Source organism: Dasypus novemcinctus, chromosome 1 (assembly GCF_030445035.2).
Source record: "Dasypus novemcinctus isolate mDasNov1 chromosome 1, mDasNov1.1.hap2, whole genome shotgun sequence".
NCBI classification, from domain to species: Eukaryota; Metazoa; Chordata; class Mammalia; order Cingulata; family Dasypodidae; genus Dasypus; species Dasypus novemcinctus.
In genome coordinates, this window is record NC_080673.1 from 200,640,092 (window position 1) to 200,660,691 (window position 20,600).

Consider the following 20,600-nt stretch of genomic DNA (forward strand, 5'->3'; position numbering starts at 1 on the left):
AGATTGTCTCCAATTTGGCCAGTAGAAGCTCCTTCAAACTAGCTTCTGTATCCTTCTGATATGTCCTCATATCTCTGAGCCCTTCAGTACTTTCTGGAACAACAGAATGTTACTTTCTGGAACAACAGAATGTTTCAGGCTTGTTTTATACTTTCTATCCCTGGAATCAGCCCTGGAATCAGCCATTTCTCCAAGGAGCTCAGGTTCCTTTAAGCTGAAATTAGCTTCTAGAAATCAAGATCTGGGGCTAAGTATGCTTACTGCTGTTGGAGTGTGGCTGCCTCTAGGCCCTCTCAGTGGACAGAGCTAGAAAAGGCACATAAGCATTCACACACATAGCCCTGCATACACACACATTTGCAACCACATTCGTTTCTATCTCTATCCATGTAAACTGAAAATCATGAGTTCACACAGTACTTTCATTCTAATCCAACGCCATAGGGATCATTCTGGTTTTCTCCCCTTCATTTCTCCAACAGTGAGAAACCTGGCTTCCATTATCCTCTTCTAGTCACTTCTTTGATCAGTCAATCCCCCTGTATCTAAACAACACCCCACCCTGCTGCCCTGACACACCCTTCTCCTTACTGGGGCTCTGACCCCACACTCAGCCACCCCTACTTGCCCCGCTCAGGGATACCTTGGCTCTCTAGCAGCTGCACACACCTACCTTCCTCTGCCCCACTTGGGGCTTTAAAGGAATTGTCCAGGAAGGAGAAGGGCTTAATTCACTTTTAAATAAAGGGCCCCTTTGATGTCAGTCATCCTTTGTGTCCAAAGTATACTAATATACCAGTTTTCAATTTAAAATGAATAGAAGACTGCAATGCAGCAGACTGTAGACAGTTGAGTACTTTTTTAAGTGATAAAAACAGATTCTAATTATCACACAGAATGTCTACTGAAATCCTCAGGGAAATTACAAATTAACTAGTTGAAGGCAATGTGAAAAAAGCAATTTTTAAAAGTCATCAGAAACATCAGTTTATGCCCCATGATTTATTTAAATTGATTTCCCTAACTGAAGGCTGAGCATCTCATAGCTGCAATCAACACAATTTCCACCCGGCTAACATCTGCTTCCCAGGTCTCTTATTTGAAAAATCTTGGGATTCTATTTAAAATTTTAAAGGAAGAACTGAAGGAGATAGAAAAGGGAGAGAAAAACAGATTTTTCTGTTTTGAAACCAGACATATATGTGGGAGAAGTGCTTTTTAACCGCAAATAAAAACCTATACGAATCTTAACAGTGGCTAACCAGAGTCAAGCACAGCTCTCACATTTCTTTTATGCCATCGAGAAAGACTTGAGGGAGGAAGAAGATGCTTTTCATATGTAATACCACAGCACCATGATTTCAAAAGTGGCTTTTCCACTCAGGGCACAGGTCCTGAGGATCCAGCTGAGTAGGAAGTGTCAAATTGCCAACTGAGCCATTTCATTCACTCATTCACTGACTCACTCATTCAAAAGTTATTTACTGGGCATCCACTATGTGGGAGGAGACACCACAGGCAGGCTTACTCCAAGTGTGTGCCACAGCTATGAGCTAAGCACAAACAGTAACAATAATGTAGACAATTTCTTGGCAGTCTGACATCAGCACAGAGTCAATGGACTCATCTCACTAAACAAGGTATAGACCAGCGCAGGTGTTATTAAACTGCTCTGGTGAAGAGCATGTGGTATCAGCTGTGACTCACTTGCAGGCAGAATACAGATCAGTGCACGATGGACTGCAAAGAACAAACAACAACAAACTGGTCCCACCCCTGAGAGTTTGAGAAACTCCAGTCTGCATGCTTTGCCTGTCAATGGCCACTCAGTAAATGTTTCAGGCTTTGTAGAACATACACTCCTCCCTGCCACCCATTTTTCTTTCTTTTTTTGCCTTTTAAAATAGAAAAACCATGCTTAGTTTAAGGACTGTATAAAAATAGTCAAAGGGCATGGTTTGCTGACCCCTCTTCCAGGCAATGACTAAGTCCCCTGGTCTAGGAAGTGAATGAGACAAAGTCACCGAATAATTACTGGATGTTTAACTTAAAACTGTATCACTTCTTTATTTTCTTCATGCTTTTCATCATTTTCATCATCATTATCATCATGATTATCCTCAATCACTGGCAACATTTGAGTTCTTACTACATGTGGGATACTGGACTAGGGGTTGCAGATACAATGAAGTAAAAGGCACAATTCCTTATTCTCCTTAAGCTTACAATCTAGTTGGGGAGAGGAAGTGACCAAAAAAAATAATGTAAGAGTACATTCTTCAAGTATCAAATAAGTACAGTGATAGCCTGTATTATGAGAAAACTGTTGTTTTTTTTTTAATGAGTAAGAAAACTGGAGCACAGAAAAATTCAGATCTCTATACCAACCTAAGGGTGTGAGTAAAAAATAACTCAAGATCTCAAAGATAGCCATGGGCTTATGGCCTATTTTCTCAAGCATGTTTGCCAAGTGTTCCGAAAGTGAAGGGCTCCTTGGTCAGCAGGTGTGGGGGCTGCTGAGTCCCAGCGGTCACTCTTGGAAAGACACAACCAGGCCCAGGGCAACACGGAGATGGTGAGGACTCTCTGTTCACGTGCTGGTTCTCAAATGTTTCTCAAACCCAGAACAGTTTCCAGAGTGACACTACTTTATTTAGATCACCAAGATTTCCTCAGAATACCTTATGAGATTCTCAATTACATTATCTTTAATCATTAACTGCAGAATGTGTTAATAGTCTGGTAATTAACTTCAAGCTACACTGATATACTCAGAAGGTGCTCTAAAGTTGGCCAATCTCCCCATCCCAATGTGAGAATAATCCTTTAGTTTCTAACCGGATTTTTCCTGCTCAAATCTCCCTTGAGATAGAGAAAGGAGCCCAAAGTTTCCATTTCTAAGAACATCACTTTACTAGTGACTGTAATATGTTCAAATGATGGGCCAAAAAATAAGCTTCAAAGCAGGATTCACTATGGGTAGATACTGGACGACCTGCCACTGGATAAAAAGCAGAGAAAGGCCTTTCATTTCAAATTTGGATTTGTCACTGAGCGTCTGCATAGCTTATACCTTCAGAAAGACCTCTGACTTAGTGGAAAACAATATCAGAGACTATCCTAATTCCCAGATTGCTACCTTAAACCCCTTTCCCAAGAAAAAGAAAGCAGATGATATACAACCTGGCCTTTTTCTGGGAAGGGGGAATGTTTCTAATTCATACGGGCTTTAATTAGACTATCTACCTAGGAAGACATTTGATGGCTATTTCACTTTATGTCACAACCAAAATGTTAGTGCTTTAAGACATTCAGGAGGATAAAAGGGCCTATTTCACACCAAACCTTTGGGGTGACATGGCCACTTGGGCCAGTGTTGTGTCCAAGACTGACCCACAACCTTTCGATGCATCAGCTTGCACTATGTAGACCTGATGAACGAGGAGTTAGAGACGTCCTTCATCCCTTCGTTCATTCCATGGCCATTAATTGAGCAGGCTCTGATCGAGGCACTGGAACCAGTGAGAGATAAAAGACTCAGTGGTCCCTGCCTTCAAAGGACTCACAGGATGAAAGCCATGTACCAAGAGAAAAAACAGAGCTGAGACCTGAGTAACAGCTATCAATACCCCGCATGCCGAGCACAAGGCAACTCGTCGTAGGTGCCACTGTCAACTCAGACAGGGAAGTGACTAGATGATGGGTGAAAACAGTTACACTCAACAACAGTACCATCATTATAAGAAAACAAAGGCATGGCGTGAAAAATGTAGCAATGTCAGCTCTGACTACTTCTGGCTTAATGAGCAAAAGGTTTTCACTCAGTGTGGAGTAAGAGCCCTTTGGTATGGTGGATTCATGTAATATCTACCATTCTATGAAAAGAAATAGCAGTGTAGAATAGCTTTTTTCCTATCCTGGGGAAAGATTTTAAATAAATGATCAGACTGCTCCTTAACTAACAAACATGCCTTTCTTCCCCCAAGGACAAAACCAGCACGATCATAACAACAAACATTGCTGGAAAACAGCTATAAGAATGATTTTTAACAATAACCATCACCCATCAAAACAAAATAACACAAAAACAAAGAACCCACTAGTGTAACTCAACAATGAGCAAACAACCCCCACACTCCACTTAGAGCCGAGCAGTCTTCAGGAAGCCTGTCATTCCTTCATTGAACGGCCCTGCATGAGAGGTTCCATGGACCAGGACGGGCACTGTGCTATGCATACTGGGCTGAGATTGTGCAAGGGACAAACAAGCCACTAGCAGTGACATAATAGTATGACAAGTGCACAATGTGCAGGGAGCCTAGAGAAGTGAGCTGCTCACAACTGCCTGTGGGTGCTGGAAGAGTCTGTACAGAGCAGGACACGTTTTCTTTGGGCTTGGAAGGAGATATAGGAGTTTGTTTGCCAGATGAAAGGAGGGTGGTGGTGAAGAGGGCGAGCATGGAGGGAATGGAGGGAATGCGTATACCTCAGGGGCATTCTACGCAGAGAAATCAGCAGGGGCTAAGGCACAACAGCTTCCAAAACCAGGGCCTCTTTAGAACAAAAAGAAGTCCTCCATGGCCAAGCCTGAGTTCCACCGGGCCCCTGGGGAAATAAAAGCCGAGGTCCACCCACTGCAGGCCTTGAATGCCAGGCTGGGAAGCAAGGGAGTGATACAATGATAAGTGTGTTCTAGGCCGGATGCCTTCGGGGCCAGGTGAGGAAAGAATGAGCAGGCAGAGGGCTGAACTACATAGTGAAAGCCACTTAGTTACTTCTTCTCCAAGTAAGTGGCACAGGGCAGCTATCTGGCAGAAGACAAGGCTGCACTTCACTGACTAAATGAGAGCAATTCCCATTTGACTGATTTTAATTTGCATCTTAGTTGATTTCTCTGCTAAGAGCCCTGGACTGAGGGAGGGAGCAGCAAAAGCCTCTTCCTGCTTCACTTGAGGTCCCTGTTAAGTCTCAAATACCAGGGTCCTCCTAGGATAACGAAGCAGAAACCTGCCTCTCTCTCCTTTGGGGGGTGTGTGCACCAGGGACTGCTCTGCCATCTAGCTGGTGACCCCCACACGGTCAGGGTCCGATTCTCATCCAGGCCTTGCTTCAGGGGCAGACTGGTCTTCTCCCTAGACCTCAAACACTCTGCACACTCGCCCCACACCTGCACTCCTTTCTGCCTCTCTAATGCACCTACCCAGATACTATTTTTCCTTCAACATCCAACATAAATCCCATTGTTTGAGAAACGTGCCCCAATTACCCTAAGGTTCAAATCTTAGTTCAGCTGTGAGACCCCAGGCAAATTCTATGAGCCCCAATTGCCTCATTTATAAAATGGGATAACAGTTTTTATTGACAGGGTTGTTGTGATGATTAAGTAAAATAAATTTACATACCATTTGGCAAAGGGTGTTTAATAGCAGATAATAATACTAGTTAGCATTTATTAACTGCTTACTATAACTGCTTTAATTGCATTGGCCCATTAAGTTCTCACAACCACCCTAGGAGATAGTACTATTCATTTTTCCATTTTATAGGTAAGGTGGCAAAGGCACAGAAAAGTTAAGTAATCTGCCCAAAGTCACACTTTAAGTGGCAGAGCCAGGATTCAAACACAGCTGTCTGCCTGCAGAGCCTGAGCTCCGGGGCACTGCCATGCTGCTGGATCGTACCATTTCCCCTCTCTGAACGTCCTGTTGGCCTTACTAATTGAATTAGGTACTGACGAGGTTGGCTAATTTTTCATGTTTATGTAGCAACCCAGGCTAACTTTAAGCTCCTTAAGCTTAAAGGCAGTGACTTTACTTACTGCTTCTCTGTGCCTACCCTCTCAATACACACAAATGCAAGACAATAAATAGTAACTATTGCCGACAGATAACTTGACAGGTCTGCTTACTATCTTTCACAAATAGTTCTATTGTTTGCATTTACAATTTTTTTTTTTTTTAAAGATTTATTTATTTATTTAATTTCCCCCCCTCCCCTGGTTGTCTGTTCTTGGTGTCTATTTGCTGCGTCTTGTTTCTTTGTCCGCTTCTGTTGTCATCAGCGGCACGGGAAGTGTGGGCGGCGCCATTCCTGGGCAGGCTGCACTTTCTTTTCACGCTGGGCGGCTTTCCTCACGGGCGCACTCCTTGCGCGTGGGGCTCCCCACGCGGGGGACACCCTTGCGTGGCATGGCACTCCTTGCGCGCATCAGCACTGCGCATGGCCAGCTCCACACGGGTCAAGGAGGCCCGGGGTTTGAACCGCGGACCTCCCATATGGTAGACAGACGCCCTAACCACTGGGCCAAAGTCTGTTTCCCGATTGTTTGCATTTACAATTTAAAACCTGTTCCACAAGTATGCAGAAGAGAGTTAAGCGAGCAGACCTTAGAAAAGCAAGCCTGCCAAGGTCACCTTGGCTGGTGTCTGGGAAACTTGGTCTTCAGGAGGGTTCCTACCAGTCCCAGAACCGCTAAACAAGGCTCCCTGTGCCTAGACTGTGCAAACAATGGGCTTTATGCTGTGCACATTTCCTCCTGGAAGTCTGGAACACTGAAGGTGCTAGACAGAGGGCACCTACGGGACCAGCCCCCAGTAAAAGCCCTGCGCATTGAGTCTCTAAGGAGTTCCCTGGTAGCTGACATTTCACGCAGGTTGTCTACATGGGAGAGGACCCTTGGAAGCTGGTTTCCCCTGGACTTTGTCCCACATGCCTTTCCCTTGGCTGGCTTTGCTTTGTATCCTTTTGCTGTAGTAAAATCACTGCCGTAAGGACAACTATATGCTGAGTCCTGTGAGTCCTCCTAGCAATCACTGAACTTGTAGTGGAGACCCCCACCACAGGAGGAATTAAGAAATTCTGCCCCAGGGAAGTGGCTGTGGCTCAATCAACTGGGCTTCCATCTACCATAGGGGAGGCCCTGGGTTTGCGTTCCCGGGGTCTCCTTGTGAAGGCAAGCTGGCCTGTGTGCTGCAGAGAGCTGATGGCCCACACCCACAGAGAGCTGGGGCAGCACGATGATGCAACAAAGGGAGACAAGCAAACACAGAAGAACACATGGCGAATGGACACAGAGAGCAGTCAGTAAGCCAGCTGCAAGGGGGGAATAAATAAATAAAAATAAATAAATAAATAAATAAATCTTAAAAAAAAAAGTGAAAGAAATTTTGCCCCCAAACAATTATGCAGCATTACCTTCTGAAAGAACATCCTAAAATATACCAGAGCTAGTTTAGAAATGGACTTGGAACCTAGATTTAGCAGCCATTTTTCACTTGCTTGTTTATTTATCCACTCTCAGGGTCTGGCTGACGAGCTAAGCAAATCAGAGCTGTGCCGACAGTCCCTGTGCTCCAAAGGCTTGTAGCCCAAAGGGACTACAGACAGGGAGCAAATGGATGCCACAGGAAATACTCAAATCTGGCTCTGCCACTTCCCAGCTGTGTGGCCAGGCTGCCTTCAACTCGTTTAACCTGCCAGAACTTTGATACCCTCGTCTACAAGGGGGGCCAGTAACAGTCCCTGTACTCAATGGGTGCTGGGAGGCTGCTGCAGGCCACCAGCTCTGCTGGGGGTGGGGAGGGGGGCGGGGAGACCACCACAGATGGCCTGAGGAGGGAAGCTGTGCTCTAGCTCTTCCCTCAGAGGAATGCTTTCAGAGATAACAAAGAGACCAAGGGAAAATGACTAAAACCGTAATGGTCTTGTAGGGTTATTAAGATAACAAAATGGACAAGGGCATGGATTTGGAGCCAAAAGCCTGGGCTCTGCCACCTCTGCCACCTTCTCTCCTTCCCTGAGCCTCAGCTTCCACATCTGTAAAATTAGGAGAACAGTCTCTGCCTCATGGGTAGTTGTGAGTTCACAGGTTAAGGACTGGCATGTACTAAATGCTCAATAAGCGCCACTATAGCTATTTGTGAAAAAATTCAAGCATAGAGATTTCAGCTGCTATTATTCTTATTCTTAATTAAGGAATGTCAGGGAAGACAATACTTACAATCTTTTCTTATCCACAACTCGTTTAACTCGGATGGCTCTTTGCTCTGAGTAAAGTTTACACACTCCTGTTGGAGGGGAAAATATCAGAACAAAGACCATTTAAAACTGCTTCTCAGGCACAGGCATCATTAAATATAATAAGACACTTCAGCGAGCAAAGCTAAATTTTGCATCAAATCCATTGTGCAATGCCACATTTGAGCTTTCAGATCAAATGAAATACTTTTTAAGTAATCTTCAGTGAAATCCAGAACAGCACTCCTGTGCTCCTTCACTTGCTGGGAATGTATTTCCTTGTGGGCTGTAACAGAAAAGGATAGTATTCAGATCTTTCTATTCAATTACATTAAAGGACAATTCACCAGCTTCCTCTGAACAGTTTCTTTAAAGTATTTTTAAAAATACAACTGTAAAACCAGTCTTGTGTCAAGTGACACTACATTTTTAAAAGAGTAAGATTTATAGGACTTTACAAGAGTGAAAGATTAAACATAGCAAACCTAGATCGACTAATTTATGGCTTATTGTATCACTTACAGATAGTGTTTGATGCAGCCCACTTACTGAGTGCTGATCCCTTGTGTACTAACAGCATCCAGTGCTCCAGCTGACCTTCAAGTAACATGTTTAAATCAAACTCAAATCACACACTCCTCCCTGCCTGAGCCTGTGCTGTTTTCAGAGTAGACTGCCCTATCCCCTCATCTTTTGAGGGTTCCTTAGACAGTGAGCCAAACCTAGACACAGGGATGCCCTTACTTCTGTGAACCAAAACATGTTGTTAAAACCTCTACTGGGAAGCAGAGGTAGCTCAAGTAGTTGAGCGGCTGTGTCCCACGTATAAGGTCCTGAGTTCAATCCCTGGTACCTCCTAAAAAACAAACAAATGAAAAAAACCACTCTCACTCGGGAACAAATGTAGCTCAGTGGTTGAGTGCCAGCTTCCCATGTACGAGGTCCTGGGTTCAATCTCCAGTACCTCCTTAAAAAAACAAAAACAACAACAAAAACTATCACTTATTTTGATAGACAGCTACTGTTTATTGAGCACCTACTATGTACAAGCAACCTGCTGGTACTCTCCATGTATTACTGCTAGTAATTCAAACAAATCAGAAGGCAACAATGATTGTCTATTTTACACAGGAAGAAGCTCAGGAAGGTTCAGAGCCATAAGTAGCCCAGGGGCTGGTGGCTTGGTGCCTAGTACTACTGTCCTGTTGTTTCTGTCTATCTTCTAGGCATCTCAGTGAGTGACTGTGCCCTAGGAAGGGGCATGATTTATGATTTTACCATGGGTGGCTACACCTCAGAGTCCCGTGGGGGCTCCAGGACAGCCATGGGATTGCACCTAATATTCTGTATGAACGCACACCTATTTTTCTGGTAAGAATGTCTATAACTTTCATCACCCTCAAAGTGGGCCAAAAGGCTTTAAGTGGAAGCTTCTCAACCAAAGTCTTGTGTCCTGTGCCCGAGTATCTGGTAACTTTGACCTCTATATTATTTAATGTACTCTGTATCAGTCTAAGCAAATTAAAAAAAGAATCAAGGAAAATACATGACCTGGGAACCCATCTCAGCATCTCAATAGTAATTAAATGTTAAGGAAAGTGAGGTAATAACCACCCTATGTACCAGCATGGTTCTATGCATGCTTTAAGAATTTAACTTAATTCTCATGACAACCCTAAGAGACATATTCTATTAAAATCTCCATTTTACAGATGAAGATTCCAAGGCCCAGGGAGATTAAGGAACCTGCTTAGGGCCATGCAGCTAGCACCTGGCAGAGCTGGGTGTGCACCTGTGCAGCAATGGCTCCAGAGCCCTTCTTCTACCATGAGTATCTGATACTAAAGCAGAGAGCTTAGCGTGCCATCCTGCGTCCTAACCCACAGGCCACCAACCACTACCCCACAGAATGCCAAACACACACACACACACACACACAGAGGATTTGTCTCTAGGTCTGGCCCCTTAAAAAGTTTTTGGTTTGCTTTAGAGAGGTCCTTTTCATCTCCCTTTACCCATTTGTTTAACTTCAAAAAAAGATAAGGAAGGAAGTGAAGGGAGGAAGACAGGGAGGGAGAGAGGAAGGGGAGGAGGAAAGAAATAGCTTTTTCATTACTTTTAACAGCTTTGGTTAAAACATTAACTGACATGTTAGTTCAGTAAAGGAAGTATTATTACAATCCTAAATCTAAGAAGGATTTTAACTGGAGGCACCCTGTGTATCGTGTTTAACTACTTGATGCGGTCATGGCTGGCAGTCTGCATCTTTCAGAGCTCTTTACCTTCTGTTCTTAGTTGTTGAATTGCTTCTGAACAGGTCCTCATGAATATTTGAGCATCCTGATCTATTTGATCTCGCTCTGTGTCTGTCATCCGCCCATATTCAGACATGATATGGCTAAAAAAAATGAGAGAGAGAGAACTAAAGTATAGTAGCAAATGACAATGTAATATAGTCTGGTGGGATGCAAAGGGAAAGAAAAGCTTCCCTGGTGAAGCGACATTTAAGCTGAGACTTGAAAGGTGAGGAGGAGCTGGCTGGGTGAAGAAGTGGGAGAAGGATCTAGAGAATGGAAACCGACATACACACAGGCCTGGAGGTCAAAAGAGCTTTGTATGCAGGCTAGACCAGGAGGGGAGAGTGGACTGGGGTCAGGGGCTGCAGCATGCACAGCGCTATGAAAATGTCACCTTGGATTGTGAGAGCAAGGGGGTGGCTACCAAAGGGGTTCTTTTTTTTCCAAAGATTTATTTATTTATTCCACCCCCACCCACCCCTGCCCTGTTGTCTGCTCTCTGTGTCCATTCACTCTGTGTTCTTCTGTATCTGCTTGTACTCTCATTAGGGGGCTCCGGGAACTGATCCTAGGACCTTCCGGAGTAGGAGAGAGATGCTCATTCTCTTTTGCCACCTCAGCTCCCTGGTCTGCTGCGTCTTATTGTCTCTCTTCTGTGTCTCCTATTGTTGTGTCATCTTGCTGTGCCAGCACTCCTCTGCGAGCCAGCACTCTTGTGTGGAGCAGAACTCCACGCAGGCCAGCATTCCACATGGGCCGGTTCTCCTCTCAGGCCAGCTTGCCTTCACCAGGAGCCCCCAGGAATCGAACCCTGGACCTCCTATATGGTAGATACGAGCCCAATCGCTTGAGCCATATCTGCTTCCCCCAAAGGGTTTCACAGAACACAATGACAGGATTAGAGTTATATTAGAAGTCCACCCTGGATGCCATGTGCCAAATGACATGGAGAGAATTCGCAGGCTCTTGAGATGAGAAGACATTTCAGGTTGCCATTTTCCCCTTGCTCACAGGCAGCCTTCAAAATTTACAATAATGTAAGAACTTTTAGAAACAAATTCATTTTTCTTGGTATTTAAACAAACACAATCCTAAAGTTACTAAGCTAGAAAGGGCACCTGCTTTCAGTAATGTACCTTGAGATTCAAAATATGAGTTCTATTTTGAGGGGGGAAGAAGTATCATTAACCTTGATGCCCTGAAGCCTAATTAAGCATGCTGCACTTTCCAGCTGAAATGATGAATCACAGATTATCCAGTGTGAGGCACCTTACATAACTCACAGGCTCAAATCATTCCATTTCCTGTCCACCAGATAGCCAGTCACCCATTCTCACTCTGAATGAAATCCGAAATCCTACTCACTTACCTCCTGCTACTTGCTCATTTGATCACTTCCTTCCAGTCACGCTGGCCTCCTGGCTGTGCCCCAGTCAGCCAAGCACATGCCTGCCTCATTCAGATCTCTCCCTCATTCAGATCTCAAGGCACTTTCTTGGCACCCTCTGGGCTTGCCTTCCAGCATCCCTGGCACTTACTTTTAGTGCCTTGCTGGTTATTAAGCTACTGTCTCTTGGCTTTGTCATATGGGACCTGGGATTCTCCAAACCCTAATGCTCAACTGGCCCTGTCTATTCCTTACCCTGATTTATTTTTCTTTTAGCAGGTATTCTTCCCTGCAATATTAAAGGCATATTTATGTTGGTCTCCTCCCACTACAATGCATGCTTCATAAAAGCAGAGGCTTTATCTCCATTGTTCATTTCAGTTTCCCAGTATCTAATATAGTATCTGGCACACAGTAAGTATGCTTGCATTAGCTGAGCACTTAGTATGTTCTAGATGTGATTCTCAGTGCCTTACATGGACTTTATTTAACCCTCACAATTTACCCATCACTCACACACATCCTAAATCTCCCATACGTCAGGTACTGTGCTGGGGATAGGGGTTCAAGGTTGAAGAAGGCTCACTTCTGAGTGTCTTTACTCCAGGGGATAGCAACACAGGAGACATCAACGAGAAGCACAATGAAGTATGGTCAGTGGTGTTATTATGGATATGGACAGTGGGCCCCAAAGGAAGGTGTCATCAGTTCATGCAGGGGAGGCACTGGGCAGAAAGAAGGCATTCCACAAGGAGGGCAGGGGGGAGAGCTGGTTCCAGATCCCATTCATAAATGGGTCCACACCCCAAGACCAGGGTCAGGACATGAGCATGTCTTTCTAGGGTCTAGAAGATAGACTGTTGTTGATTAAATCATGCCCCCGACAAAAGACCTATGTGTCCTGTGGGTGCTGACTCATTGGTGAATGGGATCTTTGACGATCCTAATTAGATGAGGCCAAATTGAATCAGAGTGGGTCTTAATTCATATGAATCAAGTCTCTGATCACAGAAACATCTACAGCAGCAACATAGGGTCCCATGCACGTTCAGGGACAGAGAGCCAAAGCCATCTAGTGCTAAAGTAAGGTCCTAGCAGTCAGCATATATGCTCATACAAAGTGATCCCCTAGAAATCACTGACCTGTGGCAGAACTAATGGCCAGCTGTGCACATTCCCAGCTTGGGTCCTAATTGCTGGTGCCTCTAAATGAAAAAATCTGGTGCTTTTTAAAACAGAAGTTACTAGAGGCAGAAAAGCCATACAAAAAGGGGAAACTGAACTGAGCAAGGCAGGGCAGATCAAGGGCTAAAAGCTGGAGTGAAAAGGCAGTCCAGAGTATGGGAAAGGAGTTGAATGAGTGATAATCAATGGAGAGAAAAGTATGTATAAAAAGAAAGAGAACAGTTCAGGACTCATGGAGGAGGAAGAGAAGAACGGATGTCCTTTCCTGGAGGGGAAACAGTCACACACATTAGGTACATTTTAAGTTACTGCACAAGTCCAGGGCAAGAGGCAGGTGCAGAGAGATCTGAGAAAATCCAAACTGTTAAACATGGGCTGTTCTAAAGGTTCAGTATAAACTCAACCAAGCATTGAAGAATAACCTTAAGACACAGTCAATCTATCTACACTTAAAATCTAGGCAAAAGGGAGAAACTGACTTCCACAGTTAGCACATCAAAAGAACCAAGGCCCAGACATCAACAAAAGATCATGATGAGATGGCTCAGTCAAGGGAACAAATTAAAACTTCAGGGGAAACAGAAGGTGAAGCAACTAATAAAAAAACAATCAGTTAAACTTTCAAAATCAACTCAGAACTAAAGCATATAAGGAGGAGGATGGGGAACAAGAAGAAAAATTAGAAGATTAAAAAAGAACTTAACAAAACTTATGGGTATGAAAAGGATAATAACGGAGATTAAAAATACACCAGAGGAATTTAATAGCAGACTTGAACAGGCAGAAGAAAGAATCAACAGAGTGGAAGTCAGGACAATCACAATCAAACAGTCGGAAGGGTAGAGAAAAGAATGAAAAAAGGGAGCAGAGCCTAAGGGACCTGTGGGACAACATGATATGCATGATGGGAATCCCAGAAAGAGAAGGAAAAGGAGGCAAAGAGAATATGTGAAGAAACGATGGCTGAAAATGTCCCACATTTTAGGAAAGACATAACTATATGTGTTAAAGAAGCACAATAAACTCCAAAAAGGAAAAGCCCTAATAGACCTACTCCAAAACACATCCCCACTGGAATGTCGAATGCTAAAGAGAGAATTCTGAGAGCAGCAAGAGAAAAGCAATTGTTACATACAAGGGATCCTCAATAAGACTAAGTGCTGATTTCTCATCAGAAACCAATGGAAGCAAGAAGTCAGTGATGACATATTTAAGGTGCTGAAAGAGAAAAGCTGCCAGCCCAAAATTCTTTATCTGGCAAAACTGTCCTTCAAAAATGAGGAAGAGTTTAAGATATTCACAGATAAACAAAAACTGCAAGAGTTTGTCACCAAGAGACCTGCTCGACAAGAAATGCTAAAGGAGTTCCTCAGGTTAAAAGGGAAGGACAGGAAACAGTAGCTTGGAGCAATATGAAGTGAAGATATCCAGTAAAGGTAATTACATGGGTAAATGCAAAAAGCAATAGTATGGTATTCCTCAGTATGTAACTCTACTCTTTATTTCCTATAAGATGGAGAATATAATTGAGCAAGAAATACTAATATTTCCATGATAGGGACATGCAAAATGTAAAGAGGTGGTGTGTGACAAAAATAACATAAAGAGGAGAAGTACAGGATTATAGGAGCAGAAACTGTGTATGCCATTGAAGATACAGTGGTACATTTTCATACTGGTAGGTTACAGTCTTGGATCATTTAATACAAATTGCAGGATAACCACAAAGAAAATATTTATATACAGAAAAGGAAACCAATCAGCTCTATTGCAAAAGATCAGCTATACATAAAAGAAGGCTGCAATAAAGGAAAATCAGGCAAAAAATATATAAAACTTATAAGAAACAAAGGACAAAAAGGCTGAAGCAAGTCCTGCCTTATCAGTAATTATACTGAATGTAAATGGATTAAATTCCCCAATCAAAAGACCCAGACTGACAAATGGATTTTTAAAAAGCACAATCCAACTATATATTGTTTATAAGAAACTCATCTTAGATCCAAAGAAACAAATAGGATGAAAGTAAAAGAATGGGAAAAATAGTTCATGCAAAGAGTAACCAAAGAGAGTTGAGACAGCTATTTTAATGTTTTAGTTTCCTTGACTGCTGAAGCAAATATCATGAAATGGGGTGGCTGAAATAATGAGAATTTATTTGCTCATAGTTTCGAAGTCAGGAAAAAGGCCCAAATCCAGGCATCATCAAGGTGATACTTTCTCCCTGAAGACTGTGATATTTTGGGGCTGGCTGCTGGTGACCCTTGGTCTTAGTTTATCACATTGCAAGGCACATGCTGGAGAGTCTTCCAGACTCTCCCCCTTCTCTTCCAAGTTCTGATGATAGTCAGCTCTGATTGCTCCCTCTATGGTTTTCTCTGCTTCTGTCTGAATTTCATTCCACTTATAAAGGACTCTGGCAACAAGAACCATTCTCACTGAGGTGGGCTATACCTTAATTGAAGTAACTTCATCATAAGGTCCTACTTATAATAGGCTAGAACCCACAAGAATAGAGTAAACGTAAGAACATGTTTTTCTGGCGGTAAATACAGCTTCAAATCACAACAAATATCAGACAAAATAGACTTTAAGTCAAAAACCATTTCAAGAGACAAAGAAGGACACTATGTATTAATAAAAAGGCCAATGCACCAAGAAGAAATAATAATCATAAACATTTATGCACCTAACCACAGTGCCCCAAAATACATGACCAAACACTGGCAAAACCAAAGGGGGAATTAGACACCTCTACAATAATAGTTGGAGACTTCAATACAATACTTTTATCAATGGACAGAATATCTAGATAGAGGCTCAACGAGGAAATAGAGACCCTGAACAATACTATAAATGAATTAGAACTAACATATATATAACACTATTTATAACTCTAGATGCTTACATTAAAAAAGAAGAAAATCACAAATCAGAGCTCTAATATCACAGCTAGAGGATCCACAAAAAGAAGAGCAAACTAAACCCAAAGCAAGCAGAAGGAAGGAAATAACAAAGATTAGAGCAAAGATAAATGAAATACAGAATAAGAAAAAAAGAGAATCAACAAAACCAAAACTTGGTTCTTTGAAAATCAACAAAACCGACAAAAACCTTTAGCTAGACTGACAAAGAAAAAAATGAAGGCAAATAACTAAAATCAGAACTGAAAAACAGAACATTACGACTGACCCTACAAAAATAAAAAGTATTATAAGATGAAACTGTGAAAAAACGTATTTCAACAAATGAGTTAACCAACATGAAATTTACAAATTCCTAGAAGCACACAGCTTATACTAACTCAAAAAGAAATAGAAGATCTCAGGACACCAATAACAAGCAAAGAGAATGATTCACTAATCAAAAATCTCCCAACAAAGAAAAGCCCAGGACAGGATGGCTTCACTAGTGAATTCTACTGAACATATACGAGAAGAATTAACACTAATACTGCTCAAAGTCTTCCAAAAAATTGAAGAGCAGGGAATACTTCCCAATTCATACTATGAGGCCAACATCACCCCAATATCGAAGTCAGATAAAGATATCAGAAAAAAAGAAAACTACAGACCAATATTCCTTATGAATATGGGTGAAAAAATCCTTTAAAAAATACTAGCAAACTAAAGCCAAAAGCACATTAAAAAAGGTTACAAACCATGATCAAGTGGGATTTATCTCAGGCATACAAGGGTGGTTCAATATAAGAAAATCAATTAATGTATCATACCACATTAATAGAATGAAGGGTAAAAAAAAAACCATATGATTGTTGATCCTGCCAATTGACACAGCAAAGGCATTTAACAAAATTCCACAACTTTCCTGAGAAAAACACTCAGGAAACATCCTTAACATGACAAAGAACATAAATGAAAAACCCACAGCTAATTTCATACTCAATGATGAAAGACCAAAAACTTTTCCTCTAAGATCAGGAATAAGACAAAGATCCTCATTATCACCACTGTTATTCAACATCATACTGGAAATTCTAGCCAAAGCCATTAGGCAAGAAAAAGAAATAAAAAGTATCCAAATGGGAAAGGAAGAAGTAAAACCATGCCATTTGCAGATGACTTGATCCTACATATAGAGAAAGCTGAAAAATCCACAACAAAGGTACTAGAGTTCATAAAAAAATTCAGCAAAGTGGGAGGGTACACAATCAACATTCCAAAACCAATGGTGTTTCTACATATTAGTAATGAACAATATGAAGTGGAAATCAAGAAATATTCCATTTACAATAATAGCATTTAAAAGAATAAACTATCTAGGAATAAATTTAATCAAGGCTGTAAAGGACTTAGATACACAAAAAACTACAAAAAATTGCTAAAAGAAATTAAAGAAGACCTAAATAAATGAAAGGACATTCTGTATTCATTGATTAGAAGACTAAATATTTTTAAGATGTCAATTCTACCTCAAGCAATATTTAGAGTCAATGCAATTTCAATCAAAATTCAAAGAGACTTTGAAGAAATGGAAAAGCCAGTATCAGATTCATATGGAAGGGTAAATGGGCACAAATAGCCAAAACAATCTTGAAAAAGAAGAAAGAAGTTGGAGGGCTCACACTTTCTGACTTTAAAACTTATTACAAAGCTGCAGTAATGAAAACAGCATAGTAGTGAATCAAGGACAGACATAAAGACCAATGGAATTGAACTGAGAGTTCAGAAATAAACCGTCACACCATTGGCCAACAGATCTTTAACAAAGGTGCTGCATTACTTTGTCAAAGCAGTGCCAATAAGCAATGACAAGGGATCATGAGCTTGAATTTAAATTCAAAAAACATTATTCTTGTGGGGATGTGTTGGTACAGATGTGATATATTTATTAAATAATACACAGCATAGTGTGGACTTAGAAAGGGGCCTATGGTTTTCACCTGACTGGCAAAGGGGTCTGTGGAAGAAAAAAGGTTAACAACGCCTGATTTACAAACATAATTGTTCTCTTTTCGGGATTCCTAAAATAATCTCAAGTTCCCACGGGTGCCAAGTCCACTCAGTGGGGAAAGAATAGTCTCTTCAACAAATGTGCTGGGAGAATTGAAATGCCATAAGCAAAAATATGTGGAAGAATGAAGGTGGACCCCTACCTCATACCATATACAAAAGTGAAATAAAAATGGATCAAACACCTGAAGACCAAAGAACTAAAACTATGAAACTCTTAGAAGGAAATACAGAGAAACATCTTTAGGATCTTGTGTTTGGCAATGGTTTCTTTGACATTACACCAAAAGTAAGAGCAACAAAAGAAAAAAGATAAAAAATGAAAAACTTTTGTACATCAAAGGATTTTATCAAGAAAGTAAGATGGCAAACTACAGAATAGTAGAATATATTTGCAAACCATACAGCTGAGAAGGGTTTAATTTCCAGAATATACAAAGAACTACTACAACTCAACAACAAAAGATAAACAACCCTATTTTAAAATGGGAAAAATACTTCAACAGCCATTTCGCCAAAGAAGACATACAAATGGCCAATAAACATATGAAAAGATACTCAACCTCATCAGGCACCAGGAAATACAAATTAAAACCACAATGAGGCAAGCGGATGTGACTCAAGTGATAAGGCCTCTGCCTACCATATGGGAGGACCCGGGTATGATCCTTGGGGCCTCCTGGTAAAAAAGAAAAGGAGAAGGTGTGCCCATGTGGCAAGTCAGGTGCCCACGCAAGTCCCTGCACGGCAAGCTGAGTGCCTCCATGGTGAGCCAAGTGCCCACGTGAGTGCCTGTATGGTGAGCTAGTACCCATGCAATGAGTCACGCAGCAAGATGATGACACAACAAGGGAGAGATGAAGGGGAGAGTCAAGGTGAAGCACAGCAGAGACTAGGAACTGAGGTGGCACAATTGACAGGGAAACTTTCTCCACATCAGAGGACCCCAGGATTGAATCCTGGTGAATTCTAGAGGAGAAAGATGAGAAGAGAAGATAAAAAGAGAAAGAGATACGGAAGATCACAAAACAAATGGACACTGACAGCAAAAATAGCAGGGCAGGGGAGGGGAAGAAAAGTAAGTAAAAAAACCACCACAATGAGATACCATCTCACACCTACTAAAATGGCTACCATTAAAAAAATGGAAAATAACAAGTGTTGTAGAGGATGTGAAGAAATAGGAATATTTGTTTATTACATTGGTGGGAACATAAAGTGCTGCACACTATGGAAAACATTTTGGTGGTTCCTCAGAAAGTTAAGTATAGAATTACTGTATGACCTGGCAATCCTACTTCTAACTATATGTTCAAAAGAACTGAATGCAGGGACTCGAACAGATACTTGCATCCCAATGTTTATAGCAGCATTATTACAACTGCCAAAATTTCCACATAGTGGGAAAATTTTCGGCCGTAAACAGGAATGAAGTTCTGATACATGCTACAACATGGATGAAGCTTGAAGACTTCATGTTGAGTGAAATAAGCAAGACATTAAAGGACAAATACTTAATGATCTCACTTATACAAAACAAGCAGAATATGCAGATTTATAAAGTTAGAAATTAGAATACAGGTTACCAGCTGGCAGACTGGGAAGGGGGATGGGGAGTAAATGTTTAATTGATACGGAGTTTCTGTTCGGAGGTGATGGAATACTTTTCGCAAATGACGGTGATAGAGACACAACTTTGTTAATATAGCGCCACTGAAATGCATTATTTGAAAAGGGATATTTTAGGTTGTATACACATGAACACACACAAAAGGCACAAAGAGTGAACCCTAATGTAAGCAGTGGGCTAAAATAGCAAAAGCATAATAATAATGTTTCATCAACTATAATAAAAGTACCACACTAATGCAAAATGTCTATAATAAGGAAAACTGTGTGCCTGGCAGGGGGATATATGGGAACCCTGTACTTGTGCATGATTTCACTGTAAAACTACAATTGATCTAATAATATATGTGTGTATATCTGTCTGTCTATCTATCTAAAAAAAGACAGGAAACAGAAAATGGCCTAGGTTTGGAAGGAAAGATGTTAAGGTGAGAGACCAAAGATGGCATGTGAAATTTAGGACGTTACAGATGATGAAGTGGAGCACCTGAAGGAGGGTTCATTCTTGTTTTTCTTATTTAAGAAATAGAAGTATAGATAAATAATGGTCATTTGAAAGATACACATCAATTATTACTATTTTGAAAAGGTTATCAGGAAAATAATTCTAAAGCATATATTCTCCATAGAACATGCCTCTAAAAACTTATCAAAATTTGTTTTTATTTTATTTAGGATGTATAGAGGAATAATTTTATTATAAATCTCTATTATTTAAAATTTGATTTAATTAAAGGAGACTGTTAGGTGTAGATCTGGATTAGTCAATTTACTTCAGGGAGAAGAAAGGAAAAAACTGAGTAGTGAAAGTTTCTTTGTCGAGAAATCCAAAGGAATACACTTACTTTTTATTATTTGGTTAATGAGTCTAGTAAGTTCAAAATTGCAAAATACCCTTGACATTCTGCCTAGTAGGTTAGTATGTAATAGGTGCTCATGAAATTTCAGTTCAACTGAAACTGAAGAAAGAGGCAAAGGCAGAGCTTGCAAGGTGGCAGGGGACTGGAAAGAAGGGATGGACCTGAGATGTAAAGTCCTCAGGAGCATAACAGATGCTGGAGGCAAGGGATTATCAATGGTGACCCTGAGATCTGGGCCCAGGTGAGCTAGGGA

The 20,600-nt window shown here is 41.4% G+C and overlaps 1 protein-coding gene across 2 annotated transcripts in view; it reads right to left on the minus strand.

Annotated features, from left to right (window-relative positions):
* The window catches only part of STX18 (syntaxin 18), a 133,466-nt gene that overhangs the window by 32,586 nt on the left and 80,280 nt on the right, over positions 1 to 20,600 (minus strand). For both annotated transcript variants that reach the window (XM_058301150.2, XM_058301154.2), the window contains 3 exons: positions 10,299 to 10,414; positions 8,225 to 8,302; positions 8,000 to 8,066 (listed from right to left, as the gene is read on the minus strand). In XM_058301150.2, coding sequence (XP_058157133.1) covers positions 8,000 to 8,066; positions 8,225 to 8,302; positions 10,299 to 10,414 — 261 coding nt within the window. The remainder of the gene's footprint in view (positions 1 to 7,999; positions 8,067 to 8,224; positions 8,303 to 10,298; positions 10,415 to 20,600) is intronic.